Source organism: Myotis lucifugus, unplaced genomic scaffold, assembly GCF_000147115.1.
Source record: "Myotis lucifugus unplaced genomic scaffold, Myoluc2.0 scaffold_26, whole genome shotgun sequence".
Lineage (NCBI taxonomy): Eukaryota > Metazoa > Chordata > Mammalia > Chiroptera > Vespertilionidae > Myotis > Myotis lucifugus.
In genome coordinates this window covers 831,221-851,555 of record NW_005871074.1, presented here as the reverse complement: position 1 = coordinate 851,555, position 20,335 = coordinate 831,221, and the positions used below count along the sequence as shown (strand labels likewise).

At 49.9% G+C, this 20,335-nt stretch overlaps 1 protein-coding gene across 3 annotated transcripts in view; it reads left to right on the top strand.

Moving 5' to 3' along the window:
• The window catches only part of PRAG1 (PEAK1 related, kinase-activating pseudokinase 1), a 50,671-nt gene that overhangs the window by 767 nt on the left and 29,569 nt on the right, over positions 1-20,335 (top strand). The window contains exons 1-3 of one of the 3 annotated variants that reach the window (XM_006086164.3): positions 191-321; positions 4,857-5,273; positions 7,418-9,243. In XM_006086164.3, the coding sequence (XP_006086226.1) occupies positions 4,986-5,273; positions 7,418-9,243 (2,114 nt within the window). In that variant the 5' untranslated portion in view covers positions 191-321; positions 4,857-4,985. Of the gene's footprint in view, positions 1-190; positions 322-2,922; positions 3,001-4,856; positions 5,274-7,417; positions 9,244-20,335 lie in introns of those variants that run through there. The other 2 variants (XM_014453594.2, XM_023751833.1) reach the window with 2 other exon arrangements.

Here is a 20,335-nt window from a genome sequence, read left to right as displayed (position 1 = left end):
ACGCCGCGGGGGCGCTGGAAACCGTCCTTGGCCCTAAGCACCCTGACACCAAGCAGCACTGGGCGATCGTCAGCCCAATCCGGGCACTACAGGCCATGACTAGCCGCCGGTTTCCGGACAGGCAGCCGTTCGAAGTGAGGGGAGTGGGGAGGTGGGCGGAGCCGGCTCGCAGCTGCCACCCCGCCGCGGGGCTCGGCAGACGACACCCGCCCGCGGCCGGGCACGCACCGCGCGCTCTCTCCGAACAATGCTCCGCGGCGCTCGGCCGGGCGGCTGGCGGCTCGGCGACCGGCGGCCAGGCCGGGGGAGCGCGGCCCCGAGGTGAGCCTGCGACGCCTTCTCCAAACTCGGCCTCTTTTTGTCTGGCAGACGTGGCCGCAGAGGGAGCTTTCGGGGAGCGCCGGGATCGCGGGCGGGCGACCCCCTGCCGGCGTCCGCTGGGGTGACAGGCGGCCGCTGGTGGAGGATGGAGCGGCGGACCGCGTGCGCTCCGGTGGTGCCCGCGGTGGAGGCGCCGAGCCCGGAGCGCACGGGAGCCGGAGGGGTGTTTTCGATTCATTTGATCCTTGCGTTCAGGAAAACGGGGAAACTTTCCTTGGAGTTCCGGGAGGGGAACAGACTCTTCTGCTGGTCCCGCTGCGCGGTTTGGGGCCAGACCGAAGAGCCTTGGGATTGCTGGTGTGGAGACCGCCTTTCCACCCCGGCAGTGTGGTCAAGGGAGCGGGGAGTGAGGGGCCACCCGGGCCGCCAGGACCAGGAGCCCGGTGGTGATGGCTTGGGGCCCCAGGGTCGTAGCTGCCCTTTCGCGGCTCCGGGTTACATGGGGTGTGCAGAGGGACTGAATGATGCCTCTTCCCTGAGCTATGGCTGAGCCTCTGAAAGGCATGCCCTGGGCACGTTCTTCAGCCTGCCTCTGCTGCCCCTTCCCCAGCCAGGACACACCACAGCACACACCACACACACTTCCAGGTCCTGCGAATGGGAATGGAGGCAGGGCCGGCTAACCGGGGACTGTGTATTTCTCTCAGGTAGAGCCTAGCCAGCAAGCACATAGCTGCGCAGAGCCCATAGGAGAGCCGAGCCCGGAGATCTAGCGGCGAGGAGTTTTGCAATAAGTCAGGTCCAGAGTCAGGTTCCGGAGACCTTATTGATCGCAGCCTGAACTGATGATGGTAGCAGCCCCTTCCCTTTCTGAAACTGAATTTGGACACGAAGCCCTGGAGAATTCTGCAGTTATTTTCTTATCTGGGGGTCTTGTGCAACTCGGGATCCTTCTTACTGGGTAAACTGTAGTGGGTCTAACACAGAACGCATTCCTACTGCTGGGATTAGATTGCATAGCATCGGAGAAGGAAAAAATAAAATAAAAAGTTAGGTGGCTATCATAACTTACCGTGTGTGTGTGTGTGTGTGTGTGTGTGTGTGTGTGTGTGAAAGTTGTCACTCTCTCCTCTCTGCCCGGGCAACCCTTGTCAATGGATTACTGAAATCCAGACCCTTTCATACATATTTTTCTTTTCCATTGCTGCATTAATTTAATTGTAATATATGTACATTTTTTAGATGAGTGTTTTCTGGTAATCTGTCATTTCAGGGGAAGGCATAAACAACTTTTGATGCAAGTATGAGGGGCAGTATTTTGAGCCAAAATATTTAAGTTTATGGATCTGGATCTGGCCAGCATTCTTCGTAGTCTTTTGGAAAGGAGGTGGGCATGTATCTGACAGCTCCAGTCTTCAAATAGTAGCCTCAAGTCTAGTGCACAAGTTTGCAGAGGCAAAGCTATTTTATCATGACTTGGATCAGAAAGCATGCTGAAATCTCTTTCTTGTCTCACACTGCTGCCTCCCACAGAAATGGGGGAATTTGCATAATTCTGGGGGCTGCCTTCCCTCAGAGGTAAGGAATGTGGGCTGGGAAGGTGCCATTGCCATTCCCAGGCTGCCGAGAGCGAGCTGGTGGGCGAGGTGAGGCGCGGCTCCCGATTTGTGAGTGTCACTTGAGTTCTTCACCATCTTTTACTTAAAACAAACTGAGATCCTTGCAGGCCCGCTCTAGACCTACAGAACCGGGAAAGAATCCTTTCCAGCTGGGCAGGGTGGTACGTTGTTTGCCGCGACTGAGAAACCAGTTTTGAGAGGATGCAGCGCGTCCGAGATGGTGAGGAGCCCAGGGCTTTGTTGACCTTTGCATCTCTGAGCAGTCAGTCCTGTTGGTGAAAGTTGTGCCTTTGTCCGAGAATTGCAGAGCCTCAGGTGGGTGTGGACAGAGTGCCCTGAACTGGGGGGCCTGAAGGAAGCTCCCCTGGTGTTGGTGATCCGGGGACCTCCGCACCAGGCAACCAAGACAAGTTTGTGCTCTCAGGTGCCCGTTGCGGAAACTGCTTCTCTGTGGCTCTGTGGTAGCTCCTGGGAAGTAGTTGGATGTCCAACCCCTCAGGGAGCCCAGCCTCATGGGGGGGTCTGGGAACTGGTTTCCAAGCTCTCTTCCTCCAGCCCTCCCAGGGACTCCGGAGCTTCTGCCAGGGGTTCAGTTTGGGGGGGAGGGGGCTGCCTTTGCTGTGGCCAGGAGGGTAGCCTTCAACAGCTCCCAGGAAACGACCTATTCCCCGTCTCTGGGCAGGAGTATGGGAACTTGCTAAACACCAAAATGCTTCCTCCACTCCCCACTCCCCCCCCCCTAACTTCTAGAAATTAGCAGCCGAGATTGTAGGAGAAAGAAAAATCCTTGCCGTCCTCCTCTGCTTGTTGAAGCTTAGTGACCTCTCCTGGGCAAGCTGGCAAGGGATGAGCCTGCCGCTTGGGCGCACTCAGCGAGAGGAGCCCAGCCTGCAGTCATCTGAGAGGGAGGGATGCGAGACAGCCGGTGCTCCAAGACCAACATTTGTCTTTTATTCCAGAGTGTTCCTTTAGCTGAAAGGTGCAGGGGGCTTCCAGGTGAACTTTGGAGGGGAAGGAGGCAGACTGAGCGTCAGCCCTTGTTGAATAAACACTCCTGCCGGTGAGTGTGGGAGATCAGAAAGATAGCGCTTCCCACAAAGATTCTGGAATGATCTTTGGGACACCTGGCTCATTCCACCTGGTTAGTCCTGTTGATAGTTGAGAGAGCATCAGCCTCAAAGCAGATTCTCACGGGAAGAAAGTGAAGAGCAAACCTTAGGGCAAACCCTTTCCTATTGAATGGGAATCTGTTCACTTTAGACTCAACTATTATTTTCTCGTGAACCTTCCTTATGAGGAGGTCATTGTCTTTAAATGAGGGAAAGGGAGCTTTCAGTCTAACCCAGCCATTTCAACCATTGAAATTACTAATTACTAAAATTCTGCGGCACACCAAGAAATATGTTATTTGCTGATCTGGAAAAAAAAAAGTAGCTATAATTTTGACTCATTCACACCGGATGGCTATTGTTGTATTGGCTGCTGTCATTTTTTTTATTTGACAATCTAAGGGAAAAGAGGACAGTGCCCCTGACTAAACAGGCAGGTATTTCATGTTTTAAAAACTCCCGTGGTAACGCCGGTTGAACATCACCGGTCTGACCAAGGACATGGCTTTGAGGCTCTGCCAGCAAAGTTCTTCTCTTTCCAGAACCACCAAACTTTGTGTCTAGGACAGGGGTGGGCAAACTTTTTGACTCGAGGGCCACAATGGGTTCTTAAACTGGACCGGAGGGGCCAGAACAAAAGCATGGATGGAGTGTTTGTGTGAACTAATATAAATTCAAAGTAAACATCATTACATAAAAGGGTACGGTCTTTTTTTTTTTTTTTTAGTTTTATTCATTTCAAACGGGCCGGATCCGGCCCGCGGGCCGTAGTTTGCCCACGGCTGGTCTAGGAACAGGTCTTAGTTTATGTGGTTGCCATTGTTTTCCCATCTATATGAAGGGCATAAAGCTACCTGACAGGGTTTTACTCAGGTTAATGGGTTACTATCTGCAGCCCTTTGAGCTCCTCCTCAATAGTGAATTTATTCGTTTCTGTGATGCAAACTCTCTGCTTTCAGTTTTACTCTCAGAGGCAACTAACCCGGCCCGCTGGCTGCCTTACCTCCAGGGTTATCACTGGGGAAATTACTGTGTGATCCTCCCCTCCCTCTCTTGGACTCTGTCCTGCCACCCCCAGCCCACAGGTGCTTATGCATTTCTGTCTGTTCTCCCCTTGGCCTGCAGCCTCAGCCTGGCTGACCTCACCGAGCGTTGGGTTGAATGATGTATATGAAGCAGGGGGAGGGAGGTACTGTAAATTCCCAGGATGCCAGACCTCCTGACAAGAATCCCCTGGGGGGGGGGGGCAGGCAGGACCACAGCTCTCCCCCTTCTCACCCTGTCCATCTCTGCCTGGTCTCAAGTAAGGAGGAGAGCCTGAGCTCAGGGCCCAGACTTGCCTCCCCACTCACACAGTTGGTTAAAAATTGTGGCTTATCCCCCGGAAGCCACTGGTTTTATTTGCTGTTCTGCTTCTTAGTTCTTATTTGCTCTGGACCCCTAGTGGCAGGGATGCCTGGATGAGCTAACGGGCTTCTCCTCCATGGGGTTTCTTCTGCTTGACTGCCCCCAACCTCCAGGTGCTCAGGATTGTCAGGGAATGAAACGTCACTGTGCTCTCTACTCACGTAACAGAGTCGCGCTTAGTTTTTACAGCTTCTGATAAGGCCACGTCACGAGAGAGTGACTAAGAGCCTTATGAGAAACGGGCGAGGGCCTGGGAATAAATGGAATACTAATGGTCAGCTTTTTTCTCCCCCTTTTCTCCTTCCTCCCCCTCTTCTCCCCAAAGAGTCAGACCCTCAGTGGAAACGCGCCTGTCCTCTGGGGGGAGGTCTTTGATCAGACCCATGTTCTTCCTTTCCAGGAAGTCGCTCTGTGACCCACGTCTGCCGCCCACAAGACCACGCCAGAGAGCCGGGTGCAGGATGAGCCAGCCGCGCACTGTCCGCCCAAGATACACCAGGCCCTCCGACTGAACCCCGAGAGCCTGAAGATGTCTGCGTGCAGTGACTTTGTGGAGCACATCTGGAAGCCCGGGTCTTGCAAGAACTGCTTCTGCCTGCGGGGCGACCATCAGCTGTCGCCCACCTGTCCCCAGCCCAGAGCAGGCGGCCTGCCTCCTCCTCGCCTGCCCCCCAGGCCTGAGCACTGCCGCCTGGAAGATGAGGGTGTGAACAGCTCGCCCTACTCCAAGCCCACCATCGCCGTGAAGCCCACCATGCTGAGCTCCGATGCCTCCGACGTGTGTACAGAGGCGAACATGAGCCCCAACGCCTCGCAGGTGAGGCTGACTCAGCCCTGTGGCATTTTTACAGGGCCTGCTCCTGTGGTAACGCTTGCTGACTGGCTGGCAGCCAGGAAGGGCTATTAGAGCAAGACTCCCGCAGGATGACTGCCCGTCAGCTTGTCCCGAGACCGCTCCTTCCTGACTGCTGCCCTCCTTCCCATCTGTTTCTTTCTTTCTTTCTTTCTTTCTTTCTTTCTTTCTTTCTTTCTTTCTTTCTTTCTTTCTTTCTTTTTTAAAAATATATTTCTTTATTGACTTCAGAGAGGAAGGGAGAGGGAGAGAGAGATAGAAACATCAATGATGAGAGAGAACCATTGATTGGCTGCCTCCTGCACGCCCCTACTGGGGATCGAGCCCGCAACCCAGGCATGTGCCTTTGGCCGGAATCGAACCTGGGACCCTTCAGTCCGCAGGCCGACGCTCTATCCACTGAGCCAAACCAGCTAGGGCTTAATTGATCATTTTAAATGTGTACACAAGGAGAATATTGCCTGATGAATTCCATGCATCCACCATGATGTAGCATGTATCAACAGTCATCAACTTATGACCCATCTTGCTGCATCTCCACCCCTCACCCTCCCTTCCCATGATTTTAAAGCAAACCCAGTCATCGCCTCACTTTGGTACATCTTTTTAAAAAAATGAAATCTTTTAAAAACTATAACCACAATACCATTATCACACTTAAAAATATTAGCAGTAATCTATACTAATAAAAGGGTAATATGCTAATTAGACCAGACATCCTTCTGGACGTCCTTCCGGACAAAGCCATGGTGGTGGGGGCCGAGGCAGAGGCAATTAGGGGCGATCAGGCCAGCAGGGGAGAGCAGTTAGGGGGATCAGGCTGGCAGGCAGAGGCAGTTAGGGGCAATCAGGTAGGCAGGGGTCCTAGATTGGAGAGGGTGCTGACTGGGCTGAGGGTTCCCCCCCAATCCCTGCCATGCACAAATTTCGTGCACTGGGCCTCTAGTTCCTTAATATCCCATCCCCAGCCAATGTTCATATTTCCAGTTGTGAAGCTTGGATTTTTACCAGCTTTGACTTAGGATCACTAAGTAAAACAGTTCCATCCCTAGAGAGTAGACCGTTCTGCTCATTCCACAGCGAGTGCTTGCAAAGGCATAATTATTTAGAGGGCATGGACAGGACAGCCTGCTCCAGACATGTCTACGGAGCTGGACGTCTGGGACGTGTCTTAAGAACTGCTTGCGAACTCTGTGACCTCTTTGCCTGTTTTAGTTTTCCCAAAACATCCTAGTGAGGGGACCGGGAAGGGTGTGGGGGCTTCTGGGAAGTCAGAGGTCAGAGGTAAGCCCGGGGAGGGAGGCTCAGTTGTGTAAAGGCATCTCCTCTGGTGGCACCGAGCTCCCTGTCCCCGCAGGGCTGCTCCATTTTTGGCAAGCTGGTCATGTCCATTCACCAGGTCACCCTTCACAGACATAAGCCAGGGACGCTTTCTGTTCAGAATCATCTTGGAAAAGAGCTGGAATGCAGGGCCTACTCTGAAGCTGATGCTAAAAGTGGGGCTCCGGGGAGCTTTAGAAGTAGAGAAGGAGGGGACAGTGACTTCAGTGATGAGAATGACCAGTTCACCTTCCTAGTTCAGCCACCTGGGCAGGCCCCGGCTGAGGTCGCTGCCTATAACTGGCAGCTCTTGGACACGATTCATCCCAGAAAGCACCCTCCTGCCCCCGCCACTCACCCAAGGTGTTTTAAAAAGCCTTATAACTTTGGCTTCTTTAGGAATGTCACATGGCATGGTTATCAAAAGACTAACACACACAAAAAATTAAACAAAATCCAAAACTCTATTTTCAAAGCCCATAGGAGAACTAACCTCATCCGGCAGTTTCTAGGGGAAAGGCAAAATGTTCTTTTTTCGAGTGATATTTTCCCCTGCTTCACAGACCTAAGCCCAAAGAATGACAGACCAAAGTGGGCGGGGCAGCTCAGTGTCTGGAAGACCAGTGGCTGCATGGGGCCCCAGCAACGATGGGGGGCTGCGGGCGGATTGGGAGGTAGGCGTGCTGCCCAGCCTTTGCCCTGCAAGGTCGTGGCACGTCCCTCACAATTTCTCTCTCCCTTTCTCTCTGGTGAGGTCTAATGTCCATTTTCACCTTGGGGCTGTGTAGGACATCTGGAGATGGGCCCCCAGCAAGCTGCCCTTCCCGAAGCAGGAAGACGCTCCGATGGTCTGCCTGGGCAGCTTCCGAGGCGTCCAGAAGCCTGCTGTCCCGGCTGCCCCCGCAGATGGCCACCCTCGCTGCTCGCCGGTGTATGCCATGGTCAGCCTGCACAGCCCAGGGGCCCGGGGGGAGCGGACCACCGCCTTCCACCCGCTGAGTTTCCCTGAAGAGAAGGCTGGGCGAGAAGGAAAACCCACGTTTCCCCACCAAGAACCGACCTCCGCCCAGGAGAGCCGCCACCAGAAGCTCTCTGGCTTGGGCAGCAGGACGACACCTGGCTGTGCCAAGGACCCTGGGACCCACCCCTCTCCACAGCCCCCGCGGGAGTCCCTGCCCTCTGAGGATGACAGCGATCAGAGGTGCTCACCCTCCGGGGACAGCGAAGGGGGAGAATATTGCTCCATCCTGGACTGTTGTCCCAGGAGCCCCGCTGCCACCTCCCAGGGCGAGGGGCCCCGGCACAGACCCGGCGGAGGGGACCGCTCCCCCACGTGCTGGGAGCAGGGACTGTGTGGGGGGCCGGCTGAGGATGTGAAGCAGGTGCTTGGCTTCCCAAGGGAGTGCTGTGGCCAGGGCCCCGCACAGACCCCGCCCCACCCGGGCCCCAGGAAGCTGTCCCTTCCCTCGGAGGCGGCCAGCTCCTCAGACGGCCTGTCTTGCGGCAGTGCCAGCAGCGGCGCCAGCAGCCCCTTCGCCCCCCATCTCGAGAGTGATTACTGCTCCCTCGTGAAGGAGCCTGTGCCGGGAAAGCAGCAGGACTCTGGCTGCCACGCAGTGGCCTCTAACAGGTGCCTTGGGCCGACTGGGGAGCCCCAGCCCCCCACCCACCCCAGGGAGGCTGTGCAGCCCGAACCCATCTATGCTGAGAGCACCAAGAGGAAGAAGGCTGTCCCGGTGCCCTCTAGGCCACAGGGCAAGGCGGAGCAGCCAGCAGCTGGTCCCGGCCAGGGCAGGATGGTTAGCACCTGGACTCAGAAAACGGCATCTGGCGGTAGCCGGGACAGGGAAGGCCCCGATGCGGGCCCCAAGGTGCCGGCCACCATCACCATCATGGCGGCCTCCCCGAAGGAGGACCACCGGACCATCTACCTGAGCAGCCCGGACTCTGCGGTGGGCGTGCAGTGGCTACGCCCGTCTGTGAGCCAGGACTCCGGAGCAGGTGACCAGGAGACGTCAGCTGGGCAGGGGAAGGGCTCCAGGGAAGGCCACCATCATGCTGCGAGCCAGAACGTCCCCAAGGGGAGGCCTGCCATTCCTCCCAAGCTGTCCAAGGGGAGCCCCGGAGGGTCCCCGGTGTCACCCTCCCCCTCCCCACTGTCCGACCTCAGCGAAGGGAGCTCGGGCGGCAGCACAGGGCCCCAGCCTTCGTCCCGGTGCCCTGCCGACCCCGCTTCTTCCTGCCGGGCCAACGGCGTCGCCAACCACGACTCTGCCAAGTGTCCCCCACCTGCCACCACTGCCTCAGCCGCGGACCAGAGGCGGCCCCGGTACCAGACTGGGGCCTGGAGCCGTCAGTGCCGGATAGAGGAAGAGGAGGAGGTGGAGCAGAACCTGCTGAGTCAAAGCTGGGGAGGAGAGACGATGGCGAAGGGCACCGCGGACCCCTCCAGCTCCTCTACCTGGCACCATCTCTGCCCCACCGACCGCGCCTCGGGGCAGAACGACAAAGCGGGGACCGGGATGAGCAAATCGGCCTCTTTTGCCTTTGAGTTCCCCAAGGACAGACATGGGATTGAGGCCTTCTCACCTCCTCCGCCACCTCCAAAGTCCAGGTGAGTCCGAGTGTCTGTGACCCGCCGGGCGGGGACAGAAGGCTCTTCCGAACCTTTTCCACCTGCTCGAGGCCTCGGCCCAGGCTCTGAGTCCCGCACTCAGGACCAGCGGCTGCCCAGCCTCGTGCCATTTATGTCCATTTCTGAGCGCTGTTGCTCAGGCTTGTGGGCAACAAACAAGCCCACAAGCAGTGCCCTGCTTGGGATTGGCTATTTGGAATCCATTTTTCCAAGAAGTGCTGCCAAGCTGTCGCTCTCCCTTGGTGCCCATGATTTTATACTCAGGGACTCTTTCTCTCCCTATCTCTCTGAAGTATCTCCCGTAGGCTTCTTCAGGGAAACTGAAATTCTCCATTTACTGAAACACGTGAGAGAAGGAGGCTCCGCTCCAGAGTTTGGGGGAGCAAAGGGGCAGTGCCAGTGTGTGCGGCAGGAACTGTTCCCACGGTGGCGGTGAGGCCTCGGGCCCAGAAGCAGAATAGTAGGACGCTCCGCATGGTTCGCAGCCCTCAGATGTGGGTTTTTAAAGAAAAAAAAAAAGCAGTTTCATTTTAGCTTGCTGAAACTCACAACTTTCTCCACTGTTTCACTGCGGTCTCCTGCCACTTTACAGTGCCTTTCAGAGGCCCCAAAATATTAAATGCCTTTTTAAAGGTATTGAGTTGCTCATGCAATTTAAATTTTAGGGGGAAACTTTTTCCTTCTATTAATGATTCCTATCAGGAAAAGGAGAAACCTGCTGTTAGTTGTTTTTTGTTGTTGTTGTTTTTTAAAAATTATAGTCTTTCTGAACAGACTTTATATAGTCAGGCTGTTTCCAGTGGTTCTGTGTCAGCTCATGCGCCTCTGGGTTGACGTCAGGAGTAGGGACTTGACCACAGAGAGACGCAGCTGTGACACTTGCCTTTGAACGTCAGGGTATCCGAGGCTGTGAGGCGCTTTTCCACGACCACTGCTTTGTTCTGGCATCACACTGGCCACCTGCCATGCGAGGTAGACGTCCAGGTCCTCGGGGGATGGTTGACTCTCCTTGGTTACAGTTTTAGCTCCCTAAATGAATGAGAGGTTCAGCAGCTAAGAGGAGCTCCCATGTATATGGTGTTTACTATGGTCTGGGAATTTGACATGTTAACTCATTTGACCCTCAGACTAGCCCTAGGAGGTAGGAATCACCATCCCAATTTACAGATGACAGAACGGGATAGAGCCAAGATTACACAGCTGGACTTGGCAGTCTGGCTCCAGTCTGTGTTCCTAAACACAGAGGGCACGTCAGCAGGCATGAGAAGTGAGCAGGGCATGAGAGTGAAGCGTGGGCATTGTACCTCTCTGCCTCAGGCCTGGGCAGGTGAGTGAGAAGCACGGCTTTGGCGTCAGCAACCAAGTTCATATTGCATCTGTCTCACCTGCAGGCTGAATGATCTTGAACAAGCCACTGGCCATGACTGAGCCTCCAGGTTACTCTTCTCTAAAACAGGATGACAAAAACAATAGTTTTATCGCCCCATTTGTTGAAAGGCTCACATGAGACGAACAGGATCCAATGCAAAGGTTAGTTAGTATGTAGGCAGAAGCTGTTGACTGTAGCAGGGACACCCACACCCCATAGAAACGAGCCTGAAGGAACTAAAATTTTCTCGTTTAAGAATCATAGGCCTGGAAGAAACCCCAGTCGCCATAGCAATGTGTTAAAGAACAAAAATTTAACCAAGTAAAATTAAAGATCTTATTGGCTTGATTCAACAATTCATGCATCGGGCAGCATCCCATCTAGTAGATAGAAAGGTGCTCCAAGGAACTGTATAAAATGGAAGGTTTTTATAGGCAGAAACAGGGTGAGACAAGGAAGTTAAAGGAGTGGATTATTTCAGGCAAGGTCACCTTCCCTTAAGGCAGCGGTTCTCAACCTGTGGGTCACGAGCCCTTTGGGGGTCGAACGGCCCTTTCACAGGGGTCGCCTAAGACCATCGGAAAACACATATATAATTACATGTTGTTTTTGTGATTAATCACTATGCTTTAATTATGTTCAATTTGTAACAATGAAAATACATCCTGCATATCAGATATTTACATTATGATTCATAACAGTAGCAAAATTACAGTTATGAAGTAGCAACGAAAATAATTTTATGGTTGGGGGTCACCACAACATGAGGAACTGTATTAAAGGGTCGCGGCATTAGGAAGGTTGAGAACCACTGCCTTAAGGGAAGGCAGGGGGTCTTATCCGGCAGATGACCGCACTAGGGTTGACCAGAAATCCCAGACTGATAGGGTTAAAATTCTATTCTTGGGAGAGGCTACAGTTGCAATTAGATTAAGTATTAAGTCTTGGTGGGGCTTAGCAAAAGTGACTCCATTTTGGGCCTATTGTTTATTGTTTCTTTTTAACAATTCCTTCCTTTTGATCAAATTCTCCGTCTGAGAGATGTGATCAAAATTCAAGGCATCAGCGCCACTCTCAGCTACCGCTCTGTACTAGTTCTAGAAATTTTCATTGATCCTTTTTGGTTTTTATTTTTTTGTTTTGTTTTGTTTTGTTTGTTTGTTTTGTTTTGTTTTGTTTTTAAAATATATTTTATTGATTTTTTTTACAGAGAGGAAGGGAGAGAGATAGAGAGTTAGAAACATCAATGAGAGAGAAACATCGATCAGCTGCCTCCTGCACACCCCCTACTGGGGATGTGCCCGCAACCAAGGTACATGCCCTTGACTGGAATCGAACCTGGGACCCTCCAATCCGCAGGCTGACGCTCTATCCACTAAGCCAAACCAGCCAGGGCTGGTAATAACAGGTTACAACTTCGGGCTCACAGTTTTTTAGGGTAAATTCTATTAGGCACAATCCACTTCCACGAAGGTGGCATTATTAATGGATTCATTTGCAGGAATTGTTGCGTTTGCTCATTCAAACCAGGAATTAGTTAGGTTTCCTCCTAGCCTGCAATAAATAGTTTTCTGAATTCCAGAGGTTATCCACCTTACCAAGGGTGTGGCATACAGGTGATGGCATTATCTTTTACTTTGGCCAATGACAGAGTAAAGAAAAAAAAAGAAAATAAAGTGGTTGAGCGTCGACCTATGAACCAGGAGGTCAGGTTTTGATTCCGGTCAGGGCACATGCCTGGGTTTCGGGCTCAATCCCCAGTGTGGGGTGTGCAGGAGACAGCTGATCAATGATTCTCTCTCATCATTGATGTTTCTCTCTTTCTCTCCCTCTCCCTTCCTCTCTGAAATCAATAAAAATATATTTTTTTAAAAAAAGAAGTAAGGTTTCATGTTTAGCTGAAGTAGGAAGTCTTGGTCTGGCATCTTGGGAAGAAATGGTCTACATCAATGTCAGGTGCCTCTCCTTTTTGTCCAGAATTTGGATAAAAATTATAGTCATCCTCCTCAGTTCATTCAGTCCCATGTCATTAATTCTTGTCCTTTATAATCCAGCTTTTTAAATTTTATCTTAATTAGTTCTGGAAATTCCCATCCAACTCTGCTACCTGATCGCAGAGTCATCAGGATGGTGCATTTGTCAAAGGTCCCCTCCATGAATCTCCTTGAAGATAAAGCACTTTGCAGGAACATGTTGATAAACCTTCAGAGTAAAACAGTAACTATAAATTGAAGATCTGGTGAGAGTTTTTATTATAATAGAATTGACGAGGAAATTTGGTCATTCCTTTAACATGCAACATTTTATAACATTATACCAGAACATACTAGACTTTAGGAATTTCAGATAACTTCTAGAATGCTTATAACATATACTTACACTAATACAACATAAAGAAAGCTTAGTATTACTTCTGATTTGACAATACTGCCTATGTATTTTAACATATCAGATGAGCCTGATTAGTGTGTAACATCTCCCTTTTTATGAGAAGAGAGAAAAATCTTTTGAGATATTTTCTAGGAGCCTTTTACAAAATCCCAAGTTAGTTTGAGGTCAAAAAGACTTCATTTGGAATTTGATTTGGGGAAATTTAAAAATAGCAAAAGATTTTAAAACTAGTAATCCTATTAGTCAAATAGGATCATAGGTTACTGTGAAATAACACTTAGTTATCTATTCAACCAAAGAAACAAAGACTTCACAGGCAAATAATAGATAGTTACATAGTTCTGAGCAAGGGGTTGCCTGGTGCTGGGCAGTGTCACTTACACTTCCTTGGATCCATCTGCTCTCTAGGGCCATTAGGAAAGTACAGAGAATGGTTTTTGGTTTGCCCGTGGTCCTGTTTTACAAGACTCTGACTTGGAAGGAAAAGAAATGGATGTTGAGAATGACTTGGCTTTCCTGTGGTCTTGTTTTAAAACTGTTTAGCAGTCACTTACCTGTCTGTCTGAGGTCCTGTCCTCTGGAAACTCCCACTAGGGTTGCTGAGAATCCCCTTGAGGTAATGCCATGTACGACAAAGGCTCTCAACGCTCATTCGATGCGTTGACAGCGCTTTAACTTTGGAAGGTGCTTCAGCGTGTGCCCAGCCCTCCTCCGGGGCAGGCAAGGCAGAGTCTGGATCCTTCCGCACCTGCTGCTGCCAAGGCAACCTCCTGCAGACACCAGCGCTTACCTACTTAGATTGACAGACCCCTCGAACCCCTCAGGACCACCCCTACTCCAGTGTAGAGCGGGGTTAGAAGGTCAGGCGTGACAAGTACTGCTGGTTAGAAAACCAGAACCTGCAGGAAAAGAAGTGTGGGCTGCTTCGTTTAAATGTCACATTCAAAGACTGAAGGCAATTTAATGAGAGCCGAAGCGCCTGGGGAAATAATTAAAATGCACAAGAATCAAATTTATTTCTCCCCTTGTTTCTTCTGAGCTGCAAACCTGTTTTGAAATGACGTACGGCTTTTGAGTGACAAGGTCAGTTGCGGGGGAATCATCTGGTGAGTGCAAACATCTCACAAAGAAACCCCCAATTAGGAAGGTGGCCTGAGCTCAGAGGTGGAATTAGAGGATGACAGGTGAATGAGAAATAAGACAAGTTTATGGGGTTGTAGCTGCCAACCAGTCTGGCCCCTGTGAGACTGATCAAAAGAAAGAAAAGTCTCCCCAAGAAAATGAGGGGTGACGACCTTGTTTTGCAGTTGTCACTCCTGTTGATTGTACGTTTCACCCACCGCTTAACCACATGCTCCGCCGCTGGGGGGGATTCTGGGAGCAGAGACTGAGTCTGTCCTTGGGCTTTTGGTCACTCTTAATCTCCTTCCCTCCCTCCCACGTTGCTCCTCAGCAGGCAGGTGGTGACAGAGTCATAGATGCAGCTGTTCTCTGGCCACCGGAGTGGCCACTGTGCTAACCAGAGAAATGGGACCGACTTCCTTGTGTGGTCTCTGGGGAGCAGCTCTCTCAGCGTGAGCCCCGAGGGTGGGCACAGAGTGAGGGAGTGAGGTGGGTAGTTGCCTCCAGACCCCGTGTCCAATCTGATCAGAGCTCTGCATGCTCCTCGATTCTCGTTGCACTGCCTACCGTAGCGGATTGCCAGGCAATGGCAGCAGTTTCCAAGGAAATCCCAGAGCCTTGGTGCGTAATGGGATTCCCATGTGGCATTTTGAAAAGCACACTTTGTATTAGAAAGCACTGTATGCCTTTAGAGCAGTGGTTCTCAACCTTCCTAAAGCCGCGACCCTTTCATACAGTCCCTCATGTTGTGGTGACCTCCAATTTCATTGTTACAAACTGAACATAATTAAAGCATAGTGATTAATCACAAAAACAATATGTAATTATATGTGTTTTCTGATGGTCTTAGGTGACCCCTGTAAAAGGGTCGTTTGACCCCCAAAGGGGTCGCGACCCACAGGTTGAGAACCGCTGCCTTAGAGAACCTTCTCTGAGTATGTTTAGCCTTTTTGACAAAACTGAAATGAGTCGGAGGAGGTTGAGTTGGTCCAGGGCACAGTGAATACTGGGCGCACTTCAGGGGGGGAATCTCCCTTCCTCACCCCACCCCCCACGCCCACCACCACACATGGAGTTTAGCAAACAGAACAAAGCACGGGTATCAACAATGCCACTTTCTGTTCTGTTCCATACCAGGGGCAAACTAATAGTTGGCCTCTTCCCATGAGCTTGTGGATAGACCCTAAAATATTGGCCATCTAATGATGCCATAGCACTGAGAGTTAAAATTGATTCCTGTCTTTCTGTTCTGTAATTTAAAAAAAGAAATCACTGAGTTGAAAAGTAGTATATTAAAATATGTATGACATTCTCCCCATTTTTAAAGCATGCATTCATGGCTAAGGCTAGGGATTAGAGATTCTTTAATTCATCAATATCTACTAATTGCCCACTTTCTGTTACACTTTGTACAAGGTCCTGAAAAGCCAGTGCCTTCCCCTTAAGGTCCCTGAGGGCTGAGTTGATGTGATTAAATGAGCAGATGTGTCATATGACCACCAAAGGCTCACCCCTGCTTTGATTCCCTTTGATGAGATTGTTAGAATAGCATCTGGATTCTCACCATGTTCTCTGTTCTGTTCAGTAATGCAGAGGTAAGCTCAGCTTGCTGCCTGGGAGTAGTCCTTCCTTTAACTGTCTTTTGATCTGATCCAAGATCAAGATCAAGCTTAGCACAGGCATATAGATAACTATTTGTTAAAGAAAAAAAAAATGCCTGATGCTCCTTAAAGATAAAGAGCATGCTTAGCCATCTGCAATTCCATAATATCCTGTTTGGTGCCTGGCACAAAATAGATGCTCAAGAAATATTTGTTAAGTAGGTAGTGGTAGACAGAGACCACTCCCTGTTTAGTTCAGTTTCTCCAAAAGTACCTAACCTTATGCTTTGCACATCAAGAAATGTCGATGAAAGGAACAGTAACTTTCAATACTTGTATCAAAGTTTCTTTCTGAAACCCAGGTCTCCTGATTGCCCCAGGGCTGCTGTGTTCATGCCTGGTTTCGTGGTTAACACAGCATGTCTTGCATTGTATGAAATTGGATCCATGTTTGTATCTCCTCAAGCATTTATAAACTCCTTGGTGTACAGGGACCATGTTTCATACTTTTCTTTTTTTAACTCTCCAACAGGATACCTTAGCACTGTGCCTGGGATATCGTAGGTATTCAAGGAAGGGTTGCTGAATTAGAAAAAAGAGGTCAGCGTGAACTACAGAGTTTTCACTGGACACCCCATTATAATTCTGCTGCTAGCCTTGCCCAATAGAACATTGTCACCTTCAGTTAAAGAAGCTGAGGTTAATCATTATTAATGCTTCAAGGTGGGTAAAGGCCATGTGGGCACCATGCATCCTCTCAAGGATTAATTACTCTCCAGTGATTGTACGTTTCACTTTTGCTACTAGGCTCTTACTGGGCTCACTCTCCCTCTTTCTCTCTTTCTTATTATTTTTTTAAGCTGAGCAGGTGTGTGGAGCCAGCCCTTTCTTGCCACAGAATGTTCCTTTCAGGTAGTAATCACCTAAGGACTTTTCTTTTTCCCCCACCAGTGAGTTGCAAGGAATTCTAGGGTGTGGTTTGGCTTCTCTGAAAACAGATTTTCCGTGTTTTCTGAGGCAGGTTGGAGAACACACACCTGGGCCATATGATCAAGCCCCTTTTGTCCTCAAGTGATCAGAGGGACTTTGTTCCTGGAATGGCCAGCCCACTTTCTGGGTGTGGAACTCACCAATCGGTGAGAAATGTGCTCTATTTGTGTTGCAAATAATTTGTTGCTCATGAGAGGATTTTCATTTCCTTCTATCAGGGTTGACAAACCAACTGCAAAGAATATTCAGCAGCCCTTTCTACAGCTGGTGACTCTCAGAGTTTAAGATCCGTCTTCATCCTCCGTGCTGAAATTGCTCATTATTCTTTTGTTGACTTTTGGGCAGATCCCTGAACATGTTGGGCATTAAGGGTGTTCCTGCTGTTTCCATACAACTCTGAACAGTTCCCTGCTTCAGATGGCTTCTGTCTCGTGCCCTGGGCAGCTCATGCTCTGTGCTTCTCTAACAGGCTGACTTACATAAACAACCGTTCTTCGTTGGGGGAGAAGGGGAACTTCTGGATCAAAGACAACTTTAAAAAAAATCCTTCCCTTTTTACTCAGATGTTGTACTCTCCAGTTAATTTTAGTATCTATCACTATCAAGTGACCTCCCTGACTTCCCAGCAGTTTGGGTTTTTTTTAGCCATTTCATGCCCACTAATGCATGTGCTATAAAAGCTGAAGTCAGAAACCTAGCAGATCATTGGCGGTGTTACCGCTGTGTGGCCCTGAGCTGTAGAAAGCCCTGCAGAATGGCTCCTGCTCTTCAGAAGCTCCTTTCAACAGTCAAATGAATAAAAATACAATGACATTGGATAAATGCAAGAATAGTTTAGCTAAATTGACATATTAGTAAGTAATGTAACTTTGAAGATATATTACTTATATAGTGGGCTGTCACTTAAATAATCCTATATAATAAAAGCCTAATATGCTAAGTGTTCGACCGTTTGTTCGACTGTTTGACCAGTCGCTATGACGTGCACTGACCACTAGGGGGCAGATGCTCTGACCGGTAGATTAGCTTGCTGCTGGGGTCTGGCCAATCAGGACTAGGCGAGATGGGCCTGACACACCTTGGAGTCCTCCTGCAGTCCCTCCCCAGCCTCAATAGTGCACTGGTGGGGTCCCTGGGCCTGCCTGTGCCCTCTCGCAATCCAGGACCCCTCGGGGATATCAGAGAGCCAGTTTTGGCCTGATCCCCACAGGCCAGGCCAAGGGACCCCACCAGTGCACAAATCTGTGCACTAAGCCTCTAGTTCTTAATAGGTGCAGATGAGAAGGAAGATTCTGTGACTGCACATTTTTGAACCATGAGGGTAGTTAGGTTGCATCCTCCAGAACCAATTCTAGTCAGTGGGTGTGGCCATGTGTCCACCCTGCAAGAAAGCTTGCTGTAAGCCATCCGCAGTCTTCAGGTTTGGCGAGAGTGGAGTGCAGATGCGTATGCTGGGCTATTTGCCAGTCCAGCTCTAGAGTCTAAAACTTACCATCTGTTAGGTTAGGTGGCTCAGGAGGCGGCGAAGGAAATAAAGAGAGTTGATCAGAAAAGGAAGGAAGGAAGGAAAGTTTATACTGCGTCCCCTGGAGACCCACATATCCCCAAGGACAGGGCACGTGGATTCACCCCAACAGGGAGGGGGGCGCTTTTTTATACTGCGGTTGGGTGAGGGGCGGGGACATGAGCTGAGGTATTCTCTGCTGCTGCAGGGATCATCAGGGCATTCAACTAAGGAATTCTCTGCTGCAGGGGCTGGGCGGGATATTCAGAAAGAAGTCAGTATCTGTGTGGGGGTATGTGGATTCAGGGAGAAGAAGCCGGTATCTGTGTCTGGCATGCTGATCTGTTAGAAATGCCAGGGGGAGTCCATTATCTCATCACATGTCTGCATGTATCCGATCCTGGGCTCTCTCCCACCTAACACCATCTATAATGCAAAATCATCGGCGGTCAGTAAGTGCTCCCTGTACTAATTTCAGAGCTCCATATCTGGGAGAGGACCTGTGGTCTGTCCAGCCAGGTGGCTCTAAGCAAAGTGTTTGGCAGAAGGTGGTCATCCTCTTTGATTACAGCTTTGACTATCATGCCAAAATGTTTTGTTTCCTCTTAATGAGTAATTATGAATGTGTCATGAATTTTAATGAGTGATTATGACTAGTTCATGAATTTTTTGGACCCAGTATTTTAGTAAATGACAGCTATCATTACACCTATTATCCATTATTTAACGTCTTATTTCTTTTATGGACCTCATTGTCATTTTGATTTGCATCTCTTGGATGATTAGTGACTTTGAGCATATACATATTTTTAAAGGAGAAATCCAAGTGTATATATCCAAGGAAATATAGTATGAGTACCTGAGAGTGGGAAATTGGGAAAGAATTAGAGATGGAGATGAAGAGAAAAATGAAAATAATGCAGGTTAACTTGAAAGTGTATAATTAATTGAGGCATATGGTTATCTCACCTCTGCACTTAAAGTAAATACAAACATGAAGAGATACTGTGGATCATGGAGAGATAGAGGATTTACTTGAGCTAGGCAAGAAGTAAGAATATCAAGAAAAGTGATGAATGTTTGGAGTAGCTACTTTGGAAAATGGGAGGGCAAGTGCAAGGATTGCTGGGAGCCCCAGGAGCTACCTGAAGACGGGAAGCATGAATTCATTGTGGCCCCAGTCTGCGTGGTTACGTACTTTCCTAGAGAAGCACTGGACTGCCTGGTACAAAAGTGGAGGTGGAAGATGTTTGGAGTGACCCAGTGTGACATTGTGATTTATAATAAGAAATACATATTTGGTCTTCCTCCCCAGTTCTATCACAGAACTCCTAAAACCCTTGTAATTTCCTAAGTGCTGAATTCCCCAGGAACCATAAAGGCGTCTTTTATTATGGTAATGAGGTGATTTTTGGAACTGGTTTCCTGGGAAGCAGCCATTGTGATGAGGGGCTTGGAACTTTCAGCCCATCCCACAACCTTCCTGGAGGGTGGAAGGACGGGAGGTTGACTCCGTTGCCAATGGTCGATGATTTAGTCACTTTGTCTATGTGATAAAGCCTCCAAGAAGACCCAAAAGGACATGGCTTGGAGAGTTTACAGGTTGGTGAACACATGGCAATGTGGGGAGAGTGGCACCCTCGGAGAGGGCATGGAAGCTCCGCACCCTTTTCCCATACCTTGCCCGATTCATCTCTTCCGTCTGCTGTTCCTAAGTTATGTCCTTTTAAGTAATTTTTTTCTCTGAGTTCTGAGAGCTGCTCTAGCATATTAATCGAACTCAAGGAGGGGGTTTTTGGAACCTTAGTTCTATAGCTGGTCAGTCAGAAGCACCAGTGACAACTTGGACTTGAGTTTGGTATCTGCAATGGAGGGCAGTCTTGTGGGATGAAGCCCTTAACCTGTGGGTTCTAATGCTATCTCCACATAGATAATGATGGAATTGAGTTGAATGGTAAGACTCACAGCTGGTGTCCAAGAACCTTCTTAAGTGAGGTCTGGTTGATGGTGTGGGGATTTGGGTGGGGAGGTTTCAGCCAGGGCTGGGGAGAGGGAGATGGAGCTGTTGAGGAGTAGGTGAAAGAGTGCTGAAGA